This window comes from Drosophila willistoni, assembly GCF_018902025.1.
Source record: "Drosophila willistoni isolate 14030-0811.24 chromosome 2R unlocalized genomic scaffold, UCI_dwil_1.1 Seg167, whole genome shotgun sequence".
NCBI classification, from domain to species: Eukaryota; Metazoa; Arthropoda; class Insecta; order Diptera; family Drosophilidae; genus Drosophila; species Drosophila willistoni.
In genome coordinates, this window is record NW_025814050.1 from 12,878,151 (window position 1) to 12,904,921 (window position 26,771).

At 36.0% G+C, this 26,771-nt stretch overlaps 1 protein-coding gene across 1 annotated transcript; it reads left to right on the forward strand.

Moving 5' to 3' along the window:
• Window positions 1-453: 453 nt before the first annotated feature.
• On the forward strand, window positions 454-2,580 carry LOC6642580 (axoneme-associated protein mst101(2)). The gene has a single exon (XM_023175689.2). The coding sequence runs from the start codon at window positions 454-456 to the stop codon at window positions 2,521-2,523; it is 2,070 nt and encodes a 689-aa protein (XP_023031457.2). The 3' UTR covers window positions 2,524-2,580.
• Window positions 2,581-26,771: the final 24,191 nt, after the last annotated feature.

The following is a 26,771-nucleotide window of genomic DNA, read 5'->3' on the forward strand; positions in this document are numbered from 1 at the left end:
TGGCCTTATGACCAGCATCTGGCGTGGTTATAGCGAAGAAGCGTCCATCACCTTTAAGGGAACCATATTGCGGCGAGCTCAGGTGCCGGAAACTGAATATGAAGATGAAGAAGCACTCGAGCAAGCAACGGAAATGGAAGCTAAGCGCACCAAGCAGCCACAACCAGCTAAGGCAGCGTCGGATGCCATTGAGAAAGTTCAGGTTCAGGCCATCAACTTGCCGCCATATATGGAGACCAAGTGTATGCTACCCGTGACAGCTGTGGAGGGGGCCAGGCTTGAAGGTAATGCCCAACGGGAGAAGCTAAATGGATTGGACGACCACTTATATTCCTACTAAGAGTTAAATTAGATGACCATTTATTTTACAAATGAACATACAAAACAAAAAAACAAATCTAAGTAGCCTTTGAAATCGCCTATTCTAACATACATACGTGTTCAAAATAAATCATGAATTTTTATTCATTGAAGAAGTTAGCAATGTCTAAGCTTATTTTAAGACCTCTTCTAGTACGATATTGTTCTAAGAACACAGCATTGCCAAGGCGGGATCCAAATTTAAGTAGCGAACCCTCGAACACTCCTCATCCACCGAAAGATCCACCGGAAGTTGGTTATGATCCAGTGGGTGTAAAACATGTTGGCATAGACGTCCCAGGCTACATAAGGCCAGCTGCATTTCGTCAATTTGAATGTCCCGAAGAGCGATTGGGCCCTGGAGCAGGTCGTGGGAAAAAATATAAAAATGGCCAATATTTTGGCTACCATCGTTATTCCTTCTTTGAACTGCAGAATCAATCCCTGGAGTTGAGGGATGATAGTCGCTTGGGTGGAGGCGGTCAAGTCATTATCGAAGTCGATGCAGAAGCCGAATGTGATGAGATGAGTTTAGAGCAAATGAAACAACTGGAGGCGGAATGTGAGAAACAAATTGCTATTCAGGCCAAAGAGATTGAGGAGGCAAAATTAAAGGCCCAGTGCGAAGCTCAAGATAAGGAAAAGGATCGTGCAAGAGAAGATAAGTTCCTGAAAATGAGTAAAAATGAACAGAAAGCCTTCTGTCAGGCTGAAGAAGAATTGAATAACAAAAAAGACCCATTCAAAAAGCCACAGGATATGAATAAGGACGAGCTGAAAGCTTGGTGTGAGGCCGAGGAGAAACGAGAGGAAATATTAGAGAAAGCTAGATATGATAAGAAGAGCCGAGAGCACGAACAACAGATGGATATTGGAGAAGAATCTATGCAGAAAAAGGTAGCCGAACTAAAAGCCAAGTGTGAAGAGCAAGAGAAAAAGAAAAAGGAAGTAGAACTTAAGGCTAAACAGGCAGAAGAAGATAAAAAGAAAAAGCAAGCGGAACTCAGGGCCAAAAAAGAAGAGGAAGAAAAGAAGAAAGAAGCAGAACTAAAGGCCAAATGTGATGCAGAAGAAAAGAAAAAGCAAGCGGAACTCAAGGCCAAAAAAGAAGAGGAAGAAAAAAAGAAAATGGAAGCCTATCTTAAGGCCAAATGTGAACAGGAAGCCAAAAACAAAAAGGAAACCGAAGCCAAACTAAAGGACAAACAAAAGGAAGACGAGTTAAAGAAACAGGAAGCTGATCAAAAAGCCAAATGTGAACAAGCCGAGCAAAAGAAAAAAGAAGCTGATCAAAAAGCCAAATGTGCTCAAGAAGAGCAAAAGAAGAAAGAAGCAAAATGCTTGGAGGAAGAGTTGAAGAAAAAGGAAGCAAAATTAAAGGCCAATCTTGCAGAGGAAGAGAAAAAGAAAAAGGAAGCTGAAGAAAAAGCCAAATGTGATCCAGAAGTACAAAAAAAGCAAGCGGAACTAAAGGCCAAAAAAGTTCAAGAAGAAAAGAAGAAAAGGGAAGCCTATCTTAAGGCCAAATGTGATGCAGAAGAGAAGAAAAAGCAAGCGGAACTCAAGGCCAAGCAAGAAGAGGAAGAAAAGAAGAAAATGGAAGCCTATCTTAAGGCCAAATGTGAACAGGAAGAGAAAAATAAAAAGGAAGCCGAAGCCAAACTAAAGGACAAACAAAAGGAAGACGAGTTAAAGAAACAGGAAGCTGATCAAAAAGCCAAATGTGAACAAGCCGAGCAAAAGAAAAAAGAAGCTGATCAAAAAGCCAAATGTGATCAAGAAGAGCAAAAGAAGAAAGAAGCAAAATGCTTGGAGGAAGAGTTGAAGAAAAAGGAAGCAAAATTAAAGGCCAATCTTGCAGAGGAAGAGAAAAAGAAAAAGGAAGCTGAAGAAAAAGCCAAATGTGATCCAGAAGTACAAAAAAAGCAAGCAGAACTCAAGGCCAAAAAAGAAGAGGAAGAAAAAAAGAAAATGGCCGCCTATCTCAAGGCCAAATGTGAGCAGGAAGAGAAAAACAAAAAAGATGCTGAGCTAAAAGCCAAATGCAAGGAGGACGAAAAACAGAAAGACGAAGCCAAACTTTTGGGAAAATGTGACAAACAAGAGTTAAAAAAGAAAGAAGAGCAAACAACCAAAGCTGAGGATCCTAAAAAGAAGAATTAACAAATATCAATAAATGCAAACAAATTGTCAAAGGCTCTTAAATAAAGTAAAATAAATCTAGCTTACCTTGGTTACTTTTCGTTCAAGAGGTACACAGGTGAGCTCTGATTAGAAGTATTACCTGCTGAATGTGCCCAGTTAACGCAGCAAAAGCTAAACATTTAGCATGGACACGAACCTCGCTAAAACTTTTGGGAACAGTTTGCGTATTGACTTAAAATGAGCCAGTTTAAAAGTTGGTTTAGTTACTTCTTCAATTTTTTCAAAGTATCATTGTCATTCATTAGTATTTTAAGACTTCAATTTTTAACCTATTAAGATTAATTTAATTAATCTATTACAACTCAACATTTTTCTTTCAAAGTGAAACAATTTTACATAAATTCACCTTAGCTTAACTTATCTATCTAAAGGTCGCAACGTTATAAAATTATTTTTCTAGAACTCTACACAATGTAGAAATCCATGTGGCCCATGTAGTCTATGTATGTAGGTAAAAATATTTGCCTTGAATGTTATTGAAACGTTCACAAACTGTCTTACAATTTGAATTGTTAATAGATTCGTAGCAGAAATTCGCATAAAATCATCAATCGATATGTCTTTACAACGGCGTATAACGGAAACAACAATGAGAAACGGGAGCGGGGTCGCTGCACAAATTCAGGGACAAGTTGTGGGATATTGATGAAATCGTTCGAAACGAAAGTGAAGATATATATGTAGATGTCAGCAGATCCGCTTTAACATATAAATACACACAAAGTTATACACTGTATATCTGTTTCTGTGATCGTGAGTTTTTTTTTTCCATTGATCTCTATGAAGTGAGAGGTGGAGAAAAGGGGATGGTAAGAGTCATTGTCATCATCACGTGTATAGACTGGTCAATAATTAACGCTTTGGAAATCCCCCAAAAACTTGAAAAAGATTTCTTTCTAGTTAACACTCAAAACTAATGCTACTCGAACTATACTCAGTTATTGTAAAGGTTGCTCTTAATAGGCTGTAATTTTATATAGGTGAGTGAATGAATGTATGCATATGTAACACTCTTCAATTAACAATAGATAGCTTCAACAAATACTAAGTATACATTTTTAATTCAAAGGTGAATCATTACTAAGAGAAAATGATTTGTTTTTAAAATAAGTAGTTGTTGTTTGCCCATAAGACAAAGTTGGAGAGTTGTAATCTATGGTTAAGTTGTTTCATTTCACCTTGTTCACCATAATTCCCAACTAGTTTTAGATTTGAAAAAAGCTAACCAAATCTTCTGTTGAGCTTAGTGGCTCTTTAAATAGCTTTACAGAAAAATCAGTATTCCTCTTATTCTACTTATGATTTTATTATGTTACTGGGTATATTCATTTTGAGCTAGCTAATACGCAAGGCATATTACAATTTTTCTTTGAACGAGTATTTTAGAAGGCAATTTGAAAAATTAAAATAAATAATATTATTAGTTTCTAAATCTGTTTGCTGCTGATTAATATTCTAAAGATCAAAGAGCGAGCTTAAATGTAAAGTTTGATGTATTTTAAAGATCATATTAAACAAATTATTGTTTAGGTTTTTTCCCAAAAAATGTCTAAGAATCATATTTTTACTGGAAGTACCAAAAATGCATATTGGATTTTATGTAAATTCAAGATCTTTTTATTAGGTCTTACAACTTAAAGTTTTTTAATTGCCTTCTATAGCTCGTAATCAATAAATCGCAGGTGCTAAATCAAATTCAATATATTAATATATTTCGAGCGACAATGTTTAAAAAAACAAATATCAAACGACACAGACAAACATTGATTTTTTGAAATTGTGTCTCAAGTTTAATAGTCCAATAGTAAATGGGATGTGCTGATCACAAATCTGTTTATTGTTTTGCTGGGCGCCGCTGTTTCGCTCTTTAAGATGAAGTTTTAAAATAACTATTAGTCTAGTAGTCCAAATTTTTTGGTAATATCTCTTCAACTTCAGATAATAACCTTATGAAAGGGATAGAAGTCCGTTTTTCGCGTTAATAGTTCTATGACTCTTTTGGCCTTTGTATTAAACATTATTAGAAAATCAAAGAAAGTCCAATATGAAATATGAATATGAAAGTTCACACTTAGAGTAAGATCCAGTTAAGATGATTACACTAATTTATCATGTTTCTTACTCGGGCCAAAAAAAAAATATTGTCCTAGGCTTGCATTTTTCTAGTTAATAAATTTAATATTTTCAAAAATTTTATTTTCTGAATGCATTCTGGTACTGTTTAAGTTACACCTAATTGTAAGTTGAAAATGTCATGAATTTTATATGTCGTTCCACCTTTGTAAGTCGATTTGAAAACTCTCATTATTTTTCAAGCCAACACTCCGTACAGAACTAAAGTTTGTAACAAAGTTCTTTAGCTAGAAATAGCTTGTTTATTTAGCTAGATTACCTTTTTTTATGTTAGTCAAAATGTTTAAGTATAGATTAGTTTTAGTATTTTTAGCTTAAGTGCACAATCCCTACTTTAATTTTAGTACCAAGAACATTTGAACTTAACTTGGCAAAAGAAGTAAACCCAACATCTATAAATATGCCCGAGTGGTTAATGCCGTTTTAAAAACAACTACTTTTATGTATATATTATTAAGTTCATTTACCTTGAACAGTAATGAAAATGATGTCTGTAAAAACAACAAAAAAAACTTATTTGAAATTCCAACTGGCAGAAACTAAAAAAAAAACAAAAACGAAAAACTCTTTAAGCAGTTAGGCACACGATGCGCCTCGTTGTGTTAGGCATTTAAGCTGAAAATTGCTGCTAAAATATTTGCACACTTCACTTACACACACACAGTGACACATGTCTGTATTCTTAAACACACACACACACATACACACCCATTCGCTGGGCCTAGATGGTGTTGCAGTTCTCAGACAGCTGCATTGATGCATCTCCAAAATGTTTACCCTATGCAATGGGGCTTTATGGGTTTTACTCGTCTCTATCTCTCTATCTCTCTCTGTTTGTGTGTCTCTTTCTGTTTCTTAAGCTCTCTTTCTCTCTATCCACTTTATGTGCCTCATTCGCACTGGTTTTTGCCATGCAAAATGCATCTAATTTTGGGCCTAACGACAACTTGTCGCTTGTCATGGTACTTCCATGATCTCTAGTCCATTGCGGCATCATCATCATCATTTGTGTAGCCAACTGTTAGACGAATGACAGAATGCGAGAAGTCGAGGAGTCGCCACCAGCAGCTGGCTTACATCAAGATTCTCGTAATGGCCAGTCTCATAGATCAAACAAAAAATCCCCTCCTTCCCAACTCCAAAAGAAAGAGATCGTTTTTCTTTCTTTTTGTTTTTTTGTAATTTTGCATAATTTGGAGAGCAAAAGTTCCTCTTTTCTATTTGATTTTCTGACTCTGTGAACCGAGGCCAGTTCACAGCCACATTCCAGGTAACAGCATCAACTAGCCTAGCCACCCACCCACACCAGAAAGCCGAAAAGCCACAACAACAACAACAGCAGCAACAAAAATAGTTCCCACAGTCTCTAAGCAATTCGAAATTAGCCATCTCATTTTCGCTCTGATTAAAGGTAATTTTCAAATTTTCCCTACGACAACAACAGGAACTGCAACAGCAACAGCAGGCGGCAACAACTATTTGGCTCGCCTGTCGTCCACTTTAATGATTTAAATCGCATGGAATTCGAATGCAGAGCAACAACAACAACAACATGTTGTTTGTCTTGACCAGCTGTCGGTCTTGGAATCTCTGGCTGGAAAATGGTCGAAACTAAATAGCCAAAACGCGTGCGCATTGAATTATGCAAAAAGAAGGAAACATTTCAAGCATTTGGTGCCCAATCAATTTGATTCTTTTTTTCTCTTTTTTTTTTGTCTGCTTTATCTTCTCTATTTTATGGGAAAGAATCTTAGCATTAGATAACTATATGAATATTCCTTTTAAAACTCATTTCATGCCAATGATCAAGTCTATTAATTTAATTGAAATAAATATGCATGAGCATCATTTTATTGCAATGTATTTTATGGCCAATTTTTAGCCATGTGTGTTTGGTTTATATAGATCTCTTTGTTTAATTAATAGTTTTCACAGCTTAACCGAAAATAGCATTAGTCTTAATCATCGATTAGACAAACTTATGAAAGCGCACTTCCGCCTTAATATGAAATGGGGATTCCTTAAGTATTTTCCACGAGAAGGTCAATTAAACCTAGAAAAAAGGATTAATTTTTTACCACCATCATCAATGATACACTTTAAATGTCTTAAAAATAACCAATACAAAGGCAAATGTTTATGGATACTTGAGTTTGATATTGGAAATCCTTTTTTTATATACATGTATGTACATATGTATGTTTATTAGGGCGGATGAATATTTTCTAGTACAAATCGTCTATCGTCGTCTGGTGGACGATTATGTCGTTTTTTTTTTGGTTCCTACAAATTAACCCGCCCTAATGTATGTACATACATACAAAGTTGGGTCTGATATTGGAAAAGCTAAAAATTAATGTCTTGAAAAATCTTTATATTGTGTATATCTATATCCATCGATTTTGTTGTTGTTCTGTTGTATATTGTATATCCTTTTTATTTTTGTTTTACTTAAATTTAGTTATACATATATGAAAAGATGAGTGGTTCAGGTACTGTGGCTGCTCAGGCAAAGTATTTAAAAAAAATTGTCGTAAATGTTTATAAAATATATATGACCGAAACACAATTCCAAAATTAATATTTTTATTTCATCTCTTAAGTTTTCTGATTTCCTTTCTTCCTCTTCTTTATTTTCACTATTTTCATGTCTCACCATCAAAATTCTCTGTCAATCTTATATAACTTGTTACATTCATAAAAATTCATCAAAACACAATTGAAAATCTTTTCTTTTTTAATTTTATTGTCCCACATTTTATCCATTTATTTTGGCTAGTGGTAAAACTCAAATTTTTGAAATTACCATACCAGCAGCACCTGCTCCATCAAAGATGATGTCGATGTGGCCAGTAGGAATTGCTTGCCAACAGCACCAGCCACTTCTTTAGGCGACCACCTGAAGTAAGTCATAGATGAGGATTACATTTAAGTGGGCCTCAGCATCATGTGTGGGCATCGAAGACCTAAGATTCAATGGTTGCTATATTACTTACTCTAATCAATGGGAATATACATAAGCAAGGGTTGAACTATAAAGTTTAGTATAAAAAGGTAGTAGGTAATTAGTATAGAAACTAAAACTTAGTAAAATATTTTATTCGTGCGTGTAATAGATTTTTTAGAGGTTTCTCTAACTTAATTACATCTGTGGTTCTTAAAAAGAGCTAAGATATATAATCAAGTATCCATTAACTACTTTGACAAGTCCAATTTGGACTTAAGTCTTACTTATCTAATTGTAAGTAACCAAGCCTTATCCAAATACTAGATCGGAAAATCAAAAATAAATTTTACATCTTTGTATTGTTGAACTACTCAAGCCAGAAAGGTGTCTGATGAATTGCTTACGAAACGGCAAAGGAAGTAGATGTTGCCATTGTCATCATCATCAACATTACTATCATCATCATCATCAAGAGCATTATCATTAACATTAAGTGACTTCCCTTTGCCCAAAGCCAACCATGCGGAACTACCTTTTGCTGGGGACAAGTGCAGGGCAGTGAGAAGAGCTCGTGCAAGAATTTTTTCAACTTTTTTTTTTGCAACATAAAATTATATATGTATGAAAAATCATTCAAGCGTTGACAACATAAGGAAACCAGAGATAGACAGAAAGAGAGAAAGAGAGAGTGTAAAGAGGGAGATAGAGATCTTGGGTCTCTAGAGAAAACTATCTCACACATTTGGGGTCTTCATTGTCTATATGTGTGTGTGTGTGTGTGTGTGTGTGTGTTTCCTCTTTGGCATACTTAGCGTTCAAAAGAAGTTACAAGACGAAGAAAAAAAAGTTAATTATCTTTTTTTTTCCTCTAGTACCTAGACTCACTACATTTCCCCCTTAGCCCTCCCTATCCCTATTATGCGCTCTTGTCTCTGTATTTCTACTGTATGTATCTTCTTCTTCTTCTCTGCCGCTGCTGCTGCTACTTCTGATGCCTTCTGACTCCATTGGGCTATTATCCATGGGCTTTGTGCTATTCTTTGAGAGATTGGTACTTTGAAGCAGCACCAGCAGTTGCTGCCTGCTTTTTTTTTGTTCTTCTTCCTCCATCCGCTCGCTTTGGCCTTGGTTCATTGAACTGTTAATTGTTGGGCAAAAAAAAAAATAAAAAATTTCAAAAAGAAAGAGAAAAAAAAGAGCTCAGAGAGAACTCTAGGCACAGTGTGAAAGGTGATTTTTCAAGGCTGCCACGTCCGGAGTTACCATTCCAATTCCAATTCCCAAGCCCTAACAATTTTATATTCCCCACTTTGGGTTTTTTTTCGAAAGTTTTTTTTTTTTATTTTAGATTGTAGCTTTTGAGGTGCTAATGAGTGCAACTGGGCCGACCGGCAGATTGCCTTTTCATCTATATTTAATAATTAATTTCCCACAATAACAAAATAAAAAGAAACACTTTGTTTTCAAACCAATTTGTAGCAGTTCGTGGCTGCTACCAACTAGTTCAAAAATCACAAAAATTATATATATATATACAATTAACACTTGATGTCGGATGTTCTGTATGCTTAAATCCCGCACCATAGATGCCACTAAGAGATCACGGGTGTGTTAAATAAAAACCCCGTGAATTCTTCCAGTGCCATTAACTGTGCCGAGATGCAGAACCAATCGAAAGCAACAAAAAAAAAAAAACAACTTACCCACTGGAAGAACTTCCTTATTTAATTAATTAAAAATTATTGTTGTCTGGCTGCCATCATCTTGCTGGATTCTATCCCACATTATAAATTCTCACCTGTTTTACCCTTTAGCTTCATGCCGATAACTTAGAGAAGTCTTCTTTTTTTTTGCCTTTGATCTATCCCACGATTTAATCAAAAACGCAAATTTAACAGGCGTCGGCAAGTCGCGGAAGTTGTTTTTTCGTCTCTCTCTCACTCTATCTATCTCTCTCTCTCTCTGTCTTTAGCCGTTTCTTTATTTCCATGCCAAAGGGGCCATGCGTGGGAAATCCGTGTGTTGAGACCATTGACAGGTGGGAAGAGACGCAAAACGGGAAGGGAGGGGGAGTTGGGATTGCATGTTTCGGTGTAGTCCAAAATACATTTGAATTCGGTTTCTAGTGGTGCTGTTGGTGGTGGTGCTGCTGCTGCTGCTGGTGGCTCGCTGCGGTTGGCCGCATAATTTGCTGTGAAAATCATTTTGTGGCTTTAACTTCGACTGCTTCTGCTGCTGCTGGTGCTGCTGCTGTGTGGCGTGTTGCATAAAATTATGATTGAATAATTTAAAATGAAAAGAGAGACATAAAAAAATATAATATTAAATCATAATTAGTAGAAACCGTAAATCAAACAAAGGAATTAAAAAAACATTTCATGCTCTAGTTAACAAGATAAACTAGTTGATACAAAAGAAGAGAAAACAAAAAACCAAAACCTAAACTTTTTAATCAATGATGTGCATCATTCTAATTCCAGCTAGGTTAATGACTGACTCCAATCCAGCAATTTAGCGTTTAGGCCAAAAACCTACGCTAGCTGGAAGAAGTCTAATTGATAGCTATCATACCTCCGATATCTGCATCAGCTCTCATTATGTTTGGACTTAATTCAGGCTTATAAACTCTTTCTCTGAACAGTATTCAACTATCCAAGCTAAGATTCTAATTTAAACTTGGTTAGATTAACGTGGTTCACATTCACATAAATCTTTGAAAACTCAAAGATTTACTTGATACGCATTTGGCTCCGTTACGGCCTGTCAAGGGTTAAACCACTTTCATGGCCAATTTCCCAGAGATACGAACAGACAGAATAGGACCGCCAGGAGCCAATTGAGTTGTCGTTACAAACAAATTGTAACATCAAATTGCTTTAGACAGTTTGCAACTAAAAGAAATGACCTCTGGTCGGATCTGAGAAATACAGAAAAAGAAAACCAAAAAAACAACAAAAAAAAAAACAACATCGAAAATTAGTCACGAAGAAAGCCATCAAGTTTGTTGCCTAAGTCTTTCGTTTCGTTTCGTTTTCAAGCCAATTTATGCAAATGCCAAATGCGAAATGTTGCTCCACTTGAGGTAATTGCCACCAGTTCACAGTTTTGTTTCTCTCTCTCTTGCTTATCAGACAACGGTAAATCAGTAAGTCAGTCAGTTGGTATGTCTTATAGACATGCCAAGCATGCGCCAAGAGGCGACAGCCATCAATCAAGCAAAACCGAAATCAAAATCAAAATCAGAAAAAAAAAAGGAATAAAAACAGTTGAAGAAAATCAACAGCTGCTGCTGCTGCTGCTGTCCCATGTTTAACTGCTTCTGTAATTTTAATCGCGTGTGTCTGTGAGATCTCCAACATGATTTTTAACGACAAATTTACGCGCTTAATCGCCAGCAACACCAATAACAACAAAATATGCAAATTGTGGCAGGCAACAGAAGGAAAAAGACACAGACACACAGCAAGCAACAGGCAAAAAGATTTTTTACGATTCCTCTTCTCTCACATATACACGCCTCATTAGGCCCAACAACAGCAATAACAACAACAACAACAATGCCAGCAACTCCACTACTCGACTTCATCTTCATTTTCATCATCTCATCTTCTTCTACTACCTTCTTCTTCTGCTTCTTCATCCACGTTTAATGTTTACACTAAATGCGTTTCATTAATTGAAATGATCAATTTGTTGTTGCTGCTGTCCACAACGAGCGATAAGAGCAGTCGATTGAATTGACTCTTTCATTGATACATACATCTGTTCATACATATACATCTAGATACTGAATGTATTTATGTTGCGAATACATGTTTCTTCACAGGTTGGCCTGTTGCAAGTTGCCCTAAATGGTCTTTAGAATAGATTCTACACTCTGGCGCCAACTCAACTGAAGACTCCATTCAATAACAAATATGAAAGAAGACTGAAGTAAGATATGGTCAAGTGTGTCTCATACGTAGATGGATAAAATGCATATTAATTGCGAATGGCTACAAAAAGGCGGTAACTGAACAATTAAGTATTAAGACGACAATTGTAATGCTCTTTAAAGAGAGTAAATGTGACACATATGCGACGAATATCCTCAGGCCAATTCATACCTGGTAGTTATTCATTAGTAAATTGAATAGAGAAATGATCTATTAAAGTGAATGAACAAATTTATAAAATTAGTCAACATCAAGTTTATTCCTATTCACCATTTCTATTTCACAATTTAACACTTTCAATGACTTTATCTTATTTAAAGAAGATGATGTAACTTTTTTTCTCAACATTAATTTTAGTAGCTGTAAACAATTACTTGAAAAAAAGGTGAGAAATCATTCAGGAATCTTTTAATAACCCAGCTTACTCAAATCATGAAACCGTACAGTAAACACAATCTAATATCCGTTACAAACCGCAGCTCTAAACCGATTATAAACTCTCTGTGCAACACACAAAGTTAGGGCAAGATATATACCTAAACAACAAAAAAAAAATAGAAAAGAAAGGAACAGAATAGAAAAAAAAAGAAGTCATAGCGACAAGATCTTTGTTAGAACGGTAAGCGATGGAAATCTACGGTACAAGTTCTTCTTTCTCTCTCACTTACTATATATGGCCAAAAGGGGGTAACTGTAGATGATCAAACCAACGGATAGTTCTTCTTTTCTTTCTCCTCTATTTTTTTTTTGTCTGTCTAAACAAATTGCAGTCAAATGCTCTGAAATCAAAGTTCCCGCCTAAAAAAAAAATGATGTTCAAACTAATTGTACAACATGACAATGCAAAAGAGACAAAAATGGAGAAAGAGAACTTAACGGTAAGCACACGCAAAAAGCAAATACAAAATCTAAAAAAAAAAAAAGAAAAAAAAACTTGGCTAAAAAGAAAAAAAATTGTATTTTGTTTCCATTCCAATTGGCATTTCAATCACGCATCAATCTGGCACGTTTTTATGATGCAGATCACAATGTTGTTGTTCACAATGATGATAATCATGATCGTGATGATGATCATGACGTTGTGAGGCTGACGAACTGGACACAGCACGAGTTGAAGTTGAAGTTACTCCAATGGACATGGAACATGGAGCAATTGGAAACTGCAGCTGCAATGCTACATCTTTCTACTCCTTTATGAAAATGAAATTTTTATTGGTCGGTTAAGTTTTCGTTACATTTCGTGGATTGTTATAAATTTCATTGATAATTGCCATATATTGATGGCATGATTATGATGATGATGATGATGATTGTTGTATTGCCACAGTTTGGTTCGGTTTCGATATCCCATTCGGTTTCGCATTTCGGTTTCTGTGTCTTTCTACGTGCGTGGCATATGAGTTGAGGCACTGCAAAAATTTCTCATTTTCTTTTCCTTTTTTATTTTTTTTTTGCTTGCAAATTGCTTTTTGTCTTGAAAATTGTTGCACGAACAACACATATACGCAAGATATGAATATGTAAGATAATTCATTCCTATATGGGTCACACAGAATTCAGAGTAGGCCTGAAAGACTATGCCACAAACTGAGATTTCAGCTCAGGCTGGCCTCAATCCCCCCAACTTGTAAATTCCTATGAGCACTTTAGGCTTTAAAATTAGTTAGAAAGGACTTAAGATCTCTCATAAACATAGTATCCAATTGAAATTATCCTCATTAGCTTTAAATGTTTCATAAAATATTTACACAAATCATATATAAATTCTGTTATATGACCCCCCAAAACTATCTACCAAATGGTTTTTGATGTGCTGTTCTTTCTCATGAATTCCCACGTCTTGTTCGATTGCCTTTCGCCATTTCTTGTTGCAGCTGTCTCATAAATTGAAATCTCCCAAAAAAAAAACTAAAAAACGATCATAAGGTACAACTGTCAGCAGACAGCAAAGACAACTGCGACAACGACGAATCCAAATCCATAGTCCAAAAATGGTTTAATAGTTAAATTTAATGGTTGGTCATAACTAAAGAGTTGTTGGTGGTTTTTTTGGCTAGCAAAAAGACAAACTGCCGTCCAATATGCAAATGTTGATGCTGCCGCTTGGAAAAGCTGAAAAACCAGCTATGTATATAACAGCCAGCATGACTTGGCCTGATCGGCAACGACTTTGCCTAGGTTCTTATCTAAATACACTTATCAATGGACAAAAGCTTAAAAAAAAAAGAGAAATAATTGACAACTAAATGGTCATTGAACGACGTCAATTGGCGTGAAAAAGAAGAATTTAATGTAACGTTAAAGTGTCTGTGTGGGGGTGAGTGGTGATTTGAGCGGGGGAGGGAGAGGGTACAGAGCGTGTTTAAAAAAATTGTCATTTGACATAATCATTGAGTGAAAATCTGATAAGAACAGACAGTTGGTTAGCTGGTGGGTTGTCTTTTAGTTATATTTTGGTCATGAGTGGTCTCTCCACCTCGTCTCTCTAGGAACCCACGCCAAATCAAGTTTGTTGCCTGAGTCTTTTGTTTTTTTTTTTAACTGCTTACGACGCATTTTCTGTTTTTTGTTCGTTATAGCCATGATTCATGTTCGAGTTGAGTCAAAATGGTTACCAGAGGCAACAGGCAGCACGACCACCGCAATTACATCCGGTAATTTAATGTAATTTTATATTTCAGTTGTATTTTTTTTTGTCTCGTCTCCCTCGGTTTTCAATCACATGCTATATATATATAATATACCCAACTTTCATCTGGTTAGCATTTTATAACTCGAAGCTGAGCTTTAATTTAGTTTTGTTTTTGCTACCGTTGTTGGTTTCTATTTTTGTCGCGCGTAATTTGAATTTACTTTTAAATAATGGCTCAAACGTGCAACTGATCGTTGAAGGCTTTAGACTATCTACAACAACAATAACAATTCATCTTCATGTCGGTTTGCCTTTGAACTTTCTGTGTGTCTGTATGTATGTGTGTTTGTGCCATCTTTTGATTGATTATTTAATTTGCCCTGTCAAAAGTCCGAATAAAATGTCTAAAGGAATTTAGAATTTGTCAACACTACAAGAAATATAAAGAACTATAAGCATGCTCGAGTCGACTAAGAAATACTCTTATCTATACCTCAAGTATATATTTCTTTATAAAAAAAACATCTATAATTTAAAGCATCACATATACCCATCTGAATGTAGAGGGTATTGAAATCTTTACAAAATGTTCAACTATTTTGATGAGCCTAAAATTTAAATTTTGATTTTCTTTCTCCTCCAAGATGATTAATAGTTTTACGTTCTTTTCGAAAAGGAACAAAAATTTTTGTTGGTTGTTTAGACCATTAAATTTGGCTATGTCGAAGATTAATAAGCGGCAATTAACGAAAAATCAAACAAAACCAAAAACTAAAAAAAAGAGAAGAAAAAAAACTGTTAGAAAGAGGCGTTGCTCAAACGGTTTAAAAAGGCATTTTTGGTTTTGTGCTCTTTGGCTCTTTGTTGCCTTAATTATGCATTGGTTGGGCTGTTTGGTAACGTGTTTTATTTTTTTCTCTTTTTGATAAATTAGTTGTGTCAGTTGGCTTGAGGTCGCAAAACCTTTTGTAGATATGAATGGATCGGTCGGGGTCAAGTGCGTGTGTTTCTGTTTCTTTTTTGGTTAATTAAGCTCATCTCATGGAGCAAGCTATGTATGTGTCTGTGTGTATATTTCTCATGTGTATGGTATCAACTTACTCCTAAACAGGAAACATTTTGATGGTCATCCTTTCCAGTTTCTTCAAATGATTGACAACTGCAAGCATAGATAGAGGGAAAGTGAGGGGGGTTAGGAAGAGGTTAATGATAATTGGACTTAAGTATCAATGATTTCATGTTGTCGATGTTGTAGTTGCTCTCGAATGGATAACTAGAAGACTAGGCTAACCTTATGCTGGTATCACGATATTTGTATACTCTTTTAGCTCAAGCTTGCATAGAAACTCTTTCTATAAGTTATATTCTGCAGTATCTCTAAATTGATATACTTTGTGCCAACAGAAATCTAAGATAAGGTTAACCGATTGTATATTCGCATATATCTTGATACAGTATATACTCTTATTGTAATTGCATCGATACACTGGCCTCAATGAATCTCGTTTACTCCTTGAGTTATGTAGACAGATCGTGTGTTAGGGTGGCTAGCAATTGACAATTGTCTTATGTTTGTTTTCTATCTGTTTTTTTTTTTTCTTTTGCCTCATTGGTTGCTGTTGGTTGACTGAAAGGAATGCAGTCTCAGTTAGCCAGTTGCCAGTTGCCAACAGCTGCAAGTTGTAGCAAACTTACAACTTCCAACTGCAACGGCAACTCAGCCACATGCCACAATTAAATGCCTAGCATTTTCGCATCACTCTAGTGGCAAGTTGCAAATGCTTTGACTGGATCTTATGCTTATGTTGTGGCACTTATTAAGTGTCATCTCCATGTCGCTAAAGGCGCCGCTTGCTTGGATGCAAAAACCAAAATCGCAGAATTAATATGAATAAATGCAAATGATAAACTGACAACCTTATGACAGCATTAAGCAAATTGAGCGCAACAGCGCGAGACGATAAGCAGACATCGAGATGGAGATGAAGAGACTCCACCTCTGGTGGCAATGGCACTGGCACTGGCAATGGCAATGGCAATGAAGATGCCACAACAAGACCCAAAGACTGTCTTAACGATTGGGCTTAATAAAATGAAATATTAAATGCGATTAAAAACGCAATGAAGACACCAGCCACAACGGACAACGACGACAACCAAGACAGCCAAAGACAACGACGGACACGATGGCAACGGCGCGACGTTGCAATAAATATATTGGAACAGGCTAAACAGCTACCGGACTTAAAGGTAGACAGTGGCGTAATCAGTTGAACTTATAAAATGAAAATAACAATAAAACTTATATCTTAAAGATAAAACATAAAGAAAAGACATAAGTCAATACGATCTTGAGTCATCTTGAGTCATAAAGACACTCTCTTAAGCTTTGCCATAAGATTTACCTTTTTTTATTTAAAAATATTGAGAGTACGCCTCTGAAGATGGCTACACTCTTTCCCTGTCTTAAGGTCCCCCTTTTCTCTCTTTTCTGATAAAAATGTGAAATGCATGCGTTCATTAAATTAATGCTCAAGAAACCAGCGAGACGTTGATAATTAAATGCGTGTTTCTGCTGCTGCATGGGGCATGGGGCAAGGTGCCCGTAATGACATTAAATATGTTTAAGCATGCATAAATAAAACGAGATCAGCAACCCAGTCGGGCAGGGCTCGCTAAACATTGCCTGGTTGATGTTTTAATCAGAGGGGATTTTAAAAGAGACTGACCCATGGTTAAGGGGTAAGTAATACTTGTTGCAACAACTAGTTAAATTAATGACGCAACATGAGACGGGGCCAAAAAAGGAGCAAGGCAGGTGAAAAAAAAAAGAAAAAACCAAACTGGTAACTGGTAAACTGTTAGTCAGTAAGTAAATTCTACCAAAGATTTACGACGATTCAAATTGGTAGGCGATAAATTGTAAAGTTAATCGCTTGTCAAAGTTTTCGCGGCCACATTTATCTTCAAATAAAAATTTAAGAACAGGGAGCAACAGCGCCTCGGCAATAGATATTCAACTAAAGATATGGTGAAACCCAGAGAAAGATTTATGGCTATGAATTTGAGATTTAAAGAGAGCATCAGGTCTCTCCATCTCCTTTCTGTAGGGGCATTTTGATGATTTCATTTGTGGCCCATCATGTATAGATTTAGAAAAGGAAATTATAGACTTAGATAATGATCAATTGGAATTAGGTTAAAGCTCACAACTAAGAAAACTGACTCATTTGTCTACTCTTCATAATTATTATGGGTTTCAGAGAACAACAAGTAAAACTGATAAGCAGTAAAAACTAAAAATTCTTATCTCAAATTGTGGCTAGTAATTACTATTGTTATTTGTCTGTATGCCTCTCACTTTTCTGTCTCTGTCTCTCTCTCTCTCTCTCTCTCTCTCATTCTAGTGTCTCCAATTTCAATTTCAATTTCAATTGACAAAAACAGACAACAATTGTGCATTTCATGAATTGAAAGCGACCAAGTTAGTTGGCCAAGTTGTTGCTGTTGCCGTTGCTGTGGCTCTTGCTGTCCATTGTATTTTGGGGCGGGCTGCACATAGGAAAAATGTCATTCAAGTTGCAAGGCAACTTGACAAATTGTCAACTGATATGGGAACAAAAACAACAACAACAATTGAAGTGGCCTTAGCCCAGTGTAAACATGTGTAGATTTATGGGTTCTGAAACTTAAAAAAGGTCTCTCTGGCACTTACTTCTGCTTTTTCTTTTAGTCTGTCTTATCTTTTGCTCTTTGCATATGCATAAGTAAAGTAGTCACTTAAAGATAGTCATGTGAGTCGTGAAAGAAATTCTATTTAAACAAATATTGTAACTAAATAGTAGCTAAGACAAATCAAAAAGGTTCTAAGACTTTAATTTAATTTTAAAAAATTAACTTTGAAGCACTCAAGTCTAGTCCTTCCAAGTATAATCATTTAAAATTACTTGACAAATTTGTTAATTTTCTTTTAAGGCTTTCGTGTCACGCTGCCATCACTAATGCATAAATAGTTCACTTTTACTGTGTTTTTATTTTTTGTTTTTATCTATGCCTCTTTGTTTTTGTATGTCTTATTTATCTGCGGTTTTGCCACGTCTCAAGTTTAGTTCACACGCTTTCACTGATTTCCAGTGTCAATTTGAATTTTTATGCCAGCGACACTATGATAGATAGATAAGCTCGAACAGCAACCAGTAAAAGCAACATCGAGCCTTAACCTCAGCCAGCTAAACCTCTGTCGATGCCGAAGTCGAACCGTCAAACCACATGCATAATTAGCAACAAGTTAGCAACTTGGATAATACCAAAACCATGGCTTAGCCATGGGACCTTTGCGTTGCTTCTGTGAAAACGCTTTCAAACATTTGTCGGCCTCGATAATTTCATGATGGCATGAGGCGTATGGCGGTTGGGGAGGGGAGGGGAACAACATCGGCGGCATGCCCAACAAATTGCTGCTAATGAGTCGCAAACGTTGTCAGACCAACTTGAACGTTTATATATAGTTTTTTTTTCACTCATTTTCTTTCTCTCTAATTAAAACCATAAGAAGAGAACTCTTAGTTTGTCTTACCTTAGACGGATCGATTCTGCTTTCCGTTGATGATGCAGCAAAAAGGACTCCAGGGAGTTTCCTTAGCGTTCTGAGCCTTTGATCACAGAAGGAGCCGTTAAGAGAGCAAGATGTTCCATCACTGCAAGCAAACAAACAAATTTAGATCAGTTAAGCAAAATTAATTCATTACACTAGTTAACATAGTTAAAGATTAAAAATGGTTAAAAACTGATGCAACGCACCCAAAAATTATTCTATTTATATGAGTGATTTTTAAAGCAATTCTCTAAAGCTACAAATATAGATATAAGGTTACATATAAAATGAACCATTATTTTGTTTAAATTTTAAATAAAGAAATCGCAAAAATTTCAACTTTTTGTCTTTGGATTTAAATGGAGTTGAATGATTATCTTGCCACTTTGGCGCAAATCAAAATATTGTCTGTATACAACAAATACAATTTATTATAATAATATCATAGAAGTTATCAATACCCGCCTTAAAAAAAAAAAACTAAAACAAATTTCGTAAACTTATGTAGTTTTCCGTTACGACTTATTTCAAAGATCATAAATGTCATGCCCCATGCGAAATACAAAATGCCAAATGCCACACAGAATGGGCTTGTCAACAGAGAACCGAAAAACTATGTATCGTAAATCAGAAAAATATCAGTATTTGAGTTTTAGCTATATGCCCAACACCTTCTCTCTCCTTCCACTCTCTCTCTCTTTCTAATATGCTATCTCACTCATTGCCGCCAAGCCTCATAAAATATGGAAAATTATGATTTGACGCAAATTTTTGTAATTAATCTTGACAAATAAAGCGCCCGGGAGGCTGGAACAGCGGCAAGTTCCATCTTCAATCTTCCAGGCACCTTTGTGCAATGCATAAATCTTTTTTTCCCTCCAAGCCTACTAGGCCAGACAGAGATAGAGACACACCCCAAGAGAATGAGAATTGGCGAGAGCTGGAAGGATGGATGGATGGATGGAGAAGAAAGAGAGAGATCATCATTATCCTTCATTTGTGAACCGGTTTTGACCACAAAAATATTTCATAATTGTGCCAAGCAATGTAGCTTTCAGTTTTGGAGAACTTTTAGTGTGTTGGAGAGACTTTTACGAACTTAATTATATGTGTTGCCCATTGCTCTGTGTTGACGACAGCGACAACAACGACAAGGACCAGTAGCAATTATTACCTCTAGACATCAACACTCATCATTCACACAAACACACACACAGAGACAGAGAGAGAAACACGAACAGAGACACAGCAACACACACAGAGAGTGAATGATATATAGCCAGATCTCGGCTGGAAACTAATTGCTGAGAATCGCCAGAGAACGAAATGCTGCTGAGCAACAGCAGCAGATAAACCTGAAGCTGTCATTAACTTGCAACATCATAATCCCAAGACAACCCCCACCAGATCACTAGATCTCACCTATGAATGTTGCAACTGTTGCTGTTTTTCTACTCCTCCTCATCATTTTCCCATACCCTATAATAAGCCAAGAAGTTTGGGAGTGTATAAAACAAGTGATTCAGATAAGAATTACAATTAACCATTTATAGAAAAGTAAGTGTAAGGTCGAACTTTTTATTCAATTTTTAATTTTGTCTCAATTAACCCTTTTACTTTGTTAAGTTATATTTTGATTTCAATTTTTCATGACCTTAGTATAAAGTTTGTAATACAATTTAGTGGACTCTTTACGATACACTAACTCAAAACTTTTTAAGTATGTCTCAAAATTATGCCTTAGTTTCAATGCAAAATGCTAAGAACGAGAGGGAATATGGAGTACTATAAAGAAAAATATTTCGAAAATTTATCCGTGCATCCTTGAAGAAAATCTACTTAAAAATTTCATAAATCTTACACACAAATAGATGAATCCTAAGATTTTTGTTCTATAAATATCCTTGATATACCACAGGGTATCTCTCAAACGGTGCCAGCTTGAATTCTATGTATAAGATGTTCTTTACTACCGTGTAAGCTTCTCTGATAATAATCAATTTTTGTTAGGTATCGTATGTATGTATCCATCTGTATATAGTTGTTTCTTCTGCCTTTCTAATCTGATTTGAAAGATTTCAATTTCTTGGCTTCTTTTTTTTATGCCTCTTCATTGTGGCCACAAATTTTTTTTTTTATTTTTTATGATTTGTTTGCTCGCACGATGCGTCAACTTTTCGATTTTTAGTATCTTTTTTGTGTTGTTGTTAGCTGATTTTTTTTTTTTGTATTTTTTACTTTGTCAGCAAAGTAAATAAAATAAAATAGAGTGCGAGAGAGAGAGAGAGAAAAAAAACGTGACTGTTACGAAAAAGTCGTGTATATATGGTTTTTTCTTCTGTCTCTCTCTCTCAGGTTTCGAGTAGTTGACAATGTGAATTTTTGCCCTGAACAATGCCTACAATTTTTCAATGCGTTTTGGGCCAAAAAAAAAATAATACTTTAAATAAGAAAAAAAAACAGAGCTTGGAACGGTTAGGCCCATTGTTTGACTGCTCACTGAGAGTTGTGACTGTCGTGTCAGATGTTTTTGTTTATTTTTTTATTTTATGTTTTTTATATTTTGTTACCCCCTTTTAGTTTTCTTGTTTGTTGAAATTTTTTTTTATTAATTACTAAAGCACACGCGTGTGTCAGCCTACCCTACCTTTTGTCTCGCTCTATCTATTTTTGTTATTTGCCATCTCACTCTAACTGTGATCTTCATTAGCAGGTTTAAAAATCAAAAATCGTTAGACATGAGTTGTTGGTTTTTTTTTTTTTTAGTAAGCTCTCACATAATGATCAGCTTAAAGGCCTATTGTTTGAGATACTTTTTGGTATCTACTAGATACAACTGGCAACATCTTGTCATCGCCCTTAGAATCAAAATAAACAACGAAAGGCAAAGCGAAAAAATCATAAATTTAAGATCATTAAACATTCTCTATAGATTTATATACATATGTACATATGTATGTATTAGATCAGCAACAGTCTAGTCATATTAACAGGTTTAATTTTGTTTGTTTCCATGCGAATATAAAAATTTATAGATTCCACTTCTATGAGAATTTTTTTTTTCATTTTGCAATTGTATTCTAATGATATGCAGTAGAAATTTCCTTTTAATAATGTATTTCTATTCTATTTGGCGGCATATTAACTAAAGTAGTCAAATATTTATGGATCTAATCTATTGCTAATGGTTTCCTGAAAGATTTATCTTAATGACGTTTCTTTTCTTTATCATTTTAGAACTTTCTATTACAGCTTGTGAGTTGTATAATCTTTAACATTTCTATTAGGCATTCTCTTTTATATAAACATTCATCAACTTTCTTTTTGTCTAATCATTTGCCATCATAAATTGTTCCATATGATCTTTAGACGATTTTCAACTTCATCTCTCGTTCATTTATTTTGGCCGCAAGCTTAAAATTTTCTACTTATAATGGCTAAAAGATTGGCTTCTTGGCTTGGCTTGAATTGATCTTCGACAACCGCCAACCCCTCAAACAAAAATTCAAGCCGTGTCCATGTCCATATTTAGACAAACACACACACACACACACACAGACACAACTATAGAGAAACACCAAGAGATCTCTATGATCAGACTTGGCGTGGGTGCAGCAGCGGCAGCAACGGCAGCAACATCGGCCTCAACTCCTTCAGCAATTTATGTTCAATTTTTGTTTGGCTTGCCTTTTTTTTTTTAAAGGCAGGGCTCTGGATCAAGACTCGACTGACCAGATCTGACCAGATCCTCAATACCAACTACTTCCCTCTCACCGCTCACCCCTCTATTGGTATATCTGAATGTGCTTGTCTTTTGGCTTAGTCTAATCAATTAACTAACATAATTTCGTGGAAAACTAATTAAATGCCAATGAACAAATGTTTGGCTGTCAGGAGCGTTTAATGTCATACATTTTGCCAGTAAAGTGGCGCCCACTTTTGGACAGGTGAAACATGTTTTCCGCCTTCTCCATCTTCTACTCTTTTTCTCTTCTCTCTCTCTCTCTCTATCTTTTTCGTTGCTGATAGATGTTCAATAGACTTTTAATTTGTTGGAATTTAATAAGTTTTTAGCCTCGAGGAACCCCAAGAGCGAAAAGCAAAAAACTTCCGCTTTATTTTTATTTCTTTTTGCTTTTTCTTGGGGTCGAAATCAAAAATCAATACATAATTCTTTTGACATGCCAATCGCACATTTGTGGCATGCAACCAGCCTAACCAGCAACAACAACAACAACGAAAACAACATGTTTGCCTCGACTCATTGAGATAAAAATGTTGGCAAGAAGCATAGGATGAGGCAACAAACAAAACGACGACAAGGCAACCGTTGCACAAGGCTGCACCTTTAAAAAACCAAAACCAAAAAAAAAACAGAAATACTGGAGAAGCAAAAAAAAAAACTTGACATCCCAACTTTGAGCTTGGCCAGCAAAAAGGAAAAAGTGAAATCGGCTAGAATTGATCTTATGGGGAGTCGAAGTCATCGTTGTCTGTCGTGGTCTTGGGGGCAACCCAATACCAAAAACTGGTTTAAGCACATCTGGAGAGAGGAAGTAACCGCCACCACCACCACCACCAGCAGCAGCATCACCACCAGCACCACCGCCACCACTACCAAAGCAAAACAGCAGCGTTATACCAAAAGGCACAGTGGCTAAGCTTTAAGAAATATGGCAAAACCATCATCAAATATACCGTTAAAAAGTGAACGAAACAAGTCTGGAATAAGGCTTGGATAAGCTTCAAATGAGACTTGAATATATCTTGAATAAGTCCCGAATGATACTTGAATAAATCTTAAATAAATCTTCAATATGTTTGAATACGACTTGAATAACTCTTGAATAGATCGTGGAGTATATCTTATAGTTCGCAAAGAAAACTATTAATAACCTTCATTAAAAATAGTTTAGAAACTGCTTTCTAAATGCATTAATCCAATCAAAAAAAGGCTCAAGGGGCAACTGAGAAAATTACTTGATACCTACATGTTTATATAGCTTCAAGGCAAATCGGCTCATAAGTTCTATTACCAGCTTAACTACTGTTAACACACTGTAATCCACAGTGGTTTAAGACCAAAAAAAAGAAACCTCTCACTCTCACAGCCGAGAGTCATCTTGCAGCAATTCTTTGTGAACTGAGGCCATGTCTCAGCCAGAGCCTTTCATTCGCTGTCAGCATCAATTGAGGCAGCTTTCCTCCTACTTCTTTTGCCTTTTGGTTTTTTACCCTTTGTGGCAGGCAAAAATCCATTCAGAGAGACAAAAAGATATATGAGCCAGTGCTATGTTGTGACTGCTGCCCGCTGTGCACCTGTGAAGATGAGGATGAGCTGACTGCTGACTGCCCGTTTGCCTGGTGCTGGAGCTGACTTGCTGCCAGGCGAAATGGATTTTTAAATGTTGCCATTTGTTGCGTGAAAACGCAACCAGTAGCCAAAAAAAAAAATGAAACAGAGAATAAGAACAAGACAAACTCATTCAGTTAAAGATTTGTATTTTTTTGTTTTTTGGGTAGAATGGCTATTAGGAAATGTACGTTATCGCTTGCCTTTTGCATGCCCAGCGGTGATCATTAATGCCAACGGTTTTTGGCTCTCTCTGCCTCTCGGTATGTCTTATTTTTTGGTCTTTTTTATTTTTCTTGTTTGCGGCGCTTTGAAACAACATTTTTACAACTTCTGCCGAAAAGTCGCAGCCAACACACACACACACAAAAAGGTCAGCGCTACCGTCAGCATTTAAAAACAAACATATAAAAAAAACACACACGAAAAAATAACATACATACATATGTATATAAAAGGAGAGGAGAAGGTTGAAGTACCTCACTAGCAGTCGTTGTCTCTGTCTCTGTCTGGGGCCATTCCAGGAAACCCAGCAACTTTTTTTTTTTGTTTAGAACAACTACAACTACAACATGACAAAGTGACAAGGCACTTGTATGAGAAATCTTTGAATCGGACTATGGTCAACCTAATAAAAATGGCAAAAAAGTATGAGAAAAGAACGGAAGAGATTCATTTAGGGGGTCTGGAGCAACAATTAAATTAACTTGAAATAATGATGTAAGACATTAGATATGTATATATTCACACACACACACACACACACCTTTGTAAAATGCTCTATGAATGACAAACTTCCATACCTTACATAATTATATGGAATGGAATCTAAGGTAGAAATTATGTGTAAAGATTTGACTTCCATCAAATAAACATTACAAATTGTTACAACTCATTCCAAATATCCCAATGAACAATGAATTCCACATGGTATTGAAATAAAAAACCTGTTAAAAAAAACCAAACAAACGAAATTCATTTATAAAATGTGTGGAACGAAATTTAAAAACGTTTCTGAATTACAATAGAACTGAATTGGAATTAGAGTCAGCACAAATATGTTTCAAATCATCTAGAATCGATAAGTCAAATGCTTTGTTAAACTAACTTTCAAAAAATACTGAAAACACAATCTTTTATTATCTAGAAAATCTGACAGATTTTGTTACTTTATATAACAATTTCAACTAAAACCTTTTTCAGAGACATTTTACTGAAAAAATTCGAGTAAAACTTTCAATAAGAAATGCAAGATTTCAAAATGTGTGTGTGTGTGTGTGAGTGTGTGTGTGTGTGTGTGTGACCTCCCATTTATGTAGATTTCTGAAGATTCTAGTAAAAATCATGGTTGGAAATTTAAGAGGCACTCTCGAAATGTTAACTTTTGACTTAGCCAAGTGCCTTTTTTTTGCGTATTTTGCTGGCTGCTAAGTTGACTTGACCCGTTGGCAATTATCACAACCTGTCAGGTGGCAGAGGGAAGCTGAGAGTCTCACTTGTTGCCAGTTCTGGCGTGTTGCAGTTGTTGTCTGTTATACGTAACTGACTGCAATTAGACATGCGCAACTGCCACCAACAGAGACAGGGACAGAGAGTCAACAGAGACAGTGACTGGGTGTAAAGGGAATGCTGACAGGGGAAGGGGGAGACCAAGGAGAGCACTTAGAGGTCAACAGACCTGACTGCCCTGATGGATTGCCAAGAGACTTGAGAGACTCAAACTGAAGTCTCTCTCGAATTTTCTCTCTCTCTCCGTCTCTCTTCTGGACTCATTCTCTATCTTCCTGTCACTCTCATCCTCTCGTCTCTGTGGCTCTGCCCCTGCCTCTGTCTTGCCCTCTCTCTGGTGGCTTGGGCACATCACACAAATCACGCACTTTTTGTTTTTCCTTCTTGGAGGTTTTTTTTTCTTTTTCTTTTTTTTTGTAGTAGTTTTTGTTATTTGCCAGAGCGGATGAGGCGGCCTTTTAAGGCTGCATCATGAGTTTGCAAATTGTTGTGCTCGGCCCGACTTTACTCTGACTGGGACTCCAACGCCGCGCCGATGCCGCTCAGTGGCCTGACTCTGACTCGGGCTCTGGCCAGGCTTGGTTTCCTGCTGCAACTTTATGGCCATGCCAGTTGGTTGTTGGTGGTGGCGATAGCTCTGGGTCATTTTCTGTGAGAGAGGAAGAAGTCAAGGCAAATGCAACATGAAACCTTGCGAGCAGAAAGGAGCCAAAGGTGTCCACAACATACGAGCTGAAAGATCATTACTTGGCCAATACTCGACCATAAGATACTCTAAGCTAAATTAATAAATTTCTGAAAAGAAATCTTTATAAGACGAAAGATAATAATAAAACAGAATAGGATTGAACAAAAAACTATAAAAAATAGCTCAACAAGTAAAAAGGAAATAAGTTTCTTAAATCTAGTTATAATATATCTACCTGCCAGATTTTTATAGCTATATATCTCTCTACTGTCTCTACTGCATTGTTATACAAAAAATTCACGAAGTTTCATTTGTGAATGAAAAATATTTCAGAGTGTTTCTAGTTAGTCAACATAATCTACCCTGTTCAAAAGGAAATGATCAAAGAAAGTAAAAAATCAGCATATGTTTATAG